Source organism: Sinocyclocheilus grahami, unplaced genomic scaffold, assembly GCF_001515645.1.
Source record: "Sinocyclocheilus grahami isolate Dianchi unplaced genomic scaffold, SAMN03320097.WGS_v1.1 scaffold5109.1, whole genome shotgun sequence".
In the NCBI taxonomy this organism is placed as follows: Eukaryota; Metazoa; Chordata; class Actinopteri; order Cypriniformes; family Cyprinidae; genus Sinocyclocheilus; species Sinocyclocheilus grahami.
Genome location: NW_015509885.1, coordinates 6,923 through 9,851, shown reverse-complemented (window position 1 = coordinate 9,851; position 2,929 = coordinate 6,923). Strand labels below are relative to the sequence as shown.

Sequence of the window (2,929 nt, the reverse complement as noted above, 5' to 3'; positions counted from 1 at the left end):
ATATATATATACAGTATATATAATATTTTGTTTATTCACCCTTAGAATGAATCATACCTTTAACGATGTGTGGACTCTGACTCTGTAACACATGTGGTGTTAGATAGGATTGTAGTCTGGTGTGTTTGACCTGTTATCTGACTGCGTATCAGGTTCTGTAAAATAGCTCAAGAGTGTGACAAGTAGCATCAAGAATGCTGTCAGAGTGGACATACAATGAAATGCATGCATATACACACACTGTCTCTCTGATTTTTAAACATTGGCAAGCTGTTTCTGATTTACAGCCGTTTGTCCAGAGTTTGTAGATGTTTACATATCAGGGTATGGATGCCATATGCCCGGCAGAGATTTATGGACTCTCACTGTAATAAATACAGAGTTTCAGTATGATGAAATCCTGAGGTACTAGAATGAAGCATGCACACTTTGTTAAGTGGGAGATGGTATAGCTTAGTGATTAAAGGTCTGGGCCAGGCTGTAAGTTCAGGCCATAGTAGCAGGGTTATGATCCATTCACAATTAAAATGAGAATGCCTTCACATTCCAATTCAAATGAACTTTAATTTATGTAGCAAACAGGAGGCAATTTGAATCTAATAAACTTAATTTGCTTAAAGCTAACCTTCACATGTTGTTATTGCCTTAACCTGACAGAACAAGATAAGGACCAGAGAGTACTGAGACCCATTACTATCTCTTTTTGGATCCAGAGAGCGTGAAACACCTGTCAGAAGAGCAACAGAGTCAAGCTGAAGTTAGCGGGTCTCCTTCTCCTCCCTGGATTACAAACAGGTTTATTCCAGCTTTTATAATGATGGTTGGAAAATATAGCCCGCCATTACAAGCAAAAATAAATTAACATTTTTGAACAAGATGCTGAAAATGTTAGCAACCAGCCTTCAATTCCTACTGTAATGAATACACTGTGTGACATTCAGCGTCATTTAAAAGCATGAATTTGCATACTGGAACGTTTGTACGTCCATTTCCTGAAACAGACGCAGCTAGCAGCACAACTGAAGATGCAGATGCACCTGGAACAGCAGCACAAAGTCATAGTCAGTTATCTGTGATGCCTTTTGGCTCTGCAGCTGCTAGATTCAAAATACGCTCTGCTAAAACACTTACTACCAAGGACCTCAGGACAAAAAGCTTTTTTTTTGAGGGTGGAAAAGTTGAAGATTCAAGCCAGAAAAGTGATCCTAGTAAGGACCTCAACAAAGCTTGTATTTCTTCAACTAGTGATACCCACACTAACACTGATGGCAAAGAGACAGGTAACACTTTAAGTAAGGATACAAGCAAGGACTCAATTCTTCCCATCAGTTCTGAGAAAGGTGATGTGAGCGCTATGAAGTTAAACACTCAAGAAGACAAGAGTAAGGCAGCAAGTGACAGGAGCAAAGGAGATGTGTTGAGGAGATCTTATCAGTCAAACAAAAGCAAAAGCTTAGACTGGAGAGCAGGACATGGGAATAGAACTTGGATGACTAGTGGGACTAGAGACCTTGAAATTTTTATGAGGCAATCCGATTTAGAGAGAACCGGGATAAACAACAAGATAACTTCATACACGCAAGAGAATCAACCCAGTAGTGTTTCACGAAGGAGTCAGAATTACAATGCAGCCAATCAAGACAATCAGAACAGTGACAGAAAGGATTGCTCTGGATCTCCATCTGTGGGAATGAACCAAGTAAATTTTGCTCTGGAACAGGCAAACAGTGGTCAGTCACTCCCATCCAGATTGAAGCCAAGACTTAGCCAAGGTTCCATTGGAGAAGGTAGCAGTCTCTGGGAACAGCAACAAGGTGAATCAAGTCTTGATCAGACAGAAAACAGAATGGGATCCCGGGCCAGAGAGCAAGGATCTTCCAATGCAGAGGAAATAACTGGAAATCAAACAATAATGGAAAGAATTGCAAAACTGTTTGGAGTAGATGCCAACTCTGATGCACACTCAAAAGATTCAATCAGATTAAAACGCAGCAATACTGTAAATTCTGATGAATCCTTTCCGAAATCTATGGACACGGTGGACTGTACTCCAAGACACCGAAAATACACTACTGACTATGTGTTTGGAGCTTCTTTAGATTGTACTGACAGCCAACAGGAGAAACCTTCTTACAATATAGAAAAAGCTGGAACATTCCCTAGAGGGTTTTCAAAAACATACTTTGATCCAAAGCAAGAACCCTCTACCAACAGAGAGAACAGAAATTATCAAAGGGACAATTCCTCTGGACTAAGTTTTTCAGTGTCATCAAAGCCTAAATGGAGTACAGAAATGTCCTCTGTCAAAAAAGCTCAGTCACTTCTGCCTGATGACAATGACAAGACAAGCAGAACGTGGTTTACAGGGTCTCCAAAGTATTGTAGTCAGTCCTTAGAAAGGACCAGGAGTAGACTGTCAGCAACTGCTCAATGCAATGCTCGCAGGAACCAGCCTGACAGTTCAAGCATCTCCGGCCAGTGTGTCAAACACTTGCTAACCATTTCCGGAGGAATCAAGGAGGAAATTGGGGAAGACAAACACCCACTGGCCTCAAAAGGAGAAGCACACAATGAAATCCGTAAAGAGGAAGAGAAAGATCATGTCTTCATGGTTAAAACTGCAGGAAGGAGAGGAGATGGTGTTCTAGAAAAGTCGCGTTTACCATCCTCAGATTCTGTGAAGAATACAATCAGCATGTTTGAATCTTTGGCTCAACAAAGCAAAAGCACACCAGAGATTCTTTACACCAGGAGGACATTATCTGTACCAGAGCCCTCCAAGCCTGCAGCTCCATTGAAGAAGAGTGATTCGGAAAAAAATCTACATTTTGGAAGGGTTGTGGGGAACACAGAAAGCCTAAGAACAAATATCTTTAGCAAAAGTGATTCTAATGAGGAGACTGAAGGAACTGTTGACCTAAGTAGAACT

General features: G+C 40.9%; 1 protein-coding gene across 1 annotated transcript in view; it reads left to right on the top strand.

The window, feature by feature from the left end:
- The window catches only part of LOC107577097 (uncharacterized), a 7,036-nt gene that overhangs the window by 2,618 nt on the left and 1,489 nt on the right, over positions 1–2,929 (top strand). Inside the window, exon 2 of the mRNA XM_016263207.1 lies at positions 658–2,921. Within this exon, the coding sequence (XP_016118693.1) occupies positions 956–2,921 (1,966 nt within the window). The 5' untranslated portion in view covers positions 658–955. The remainder of the gene's footprint in view (positions 1–657; positions 2,922–2,929) is intronic.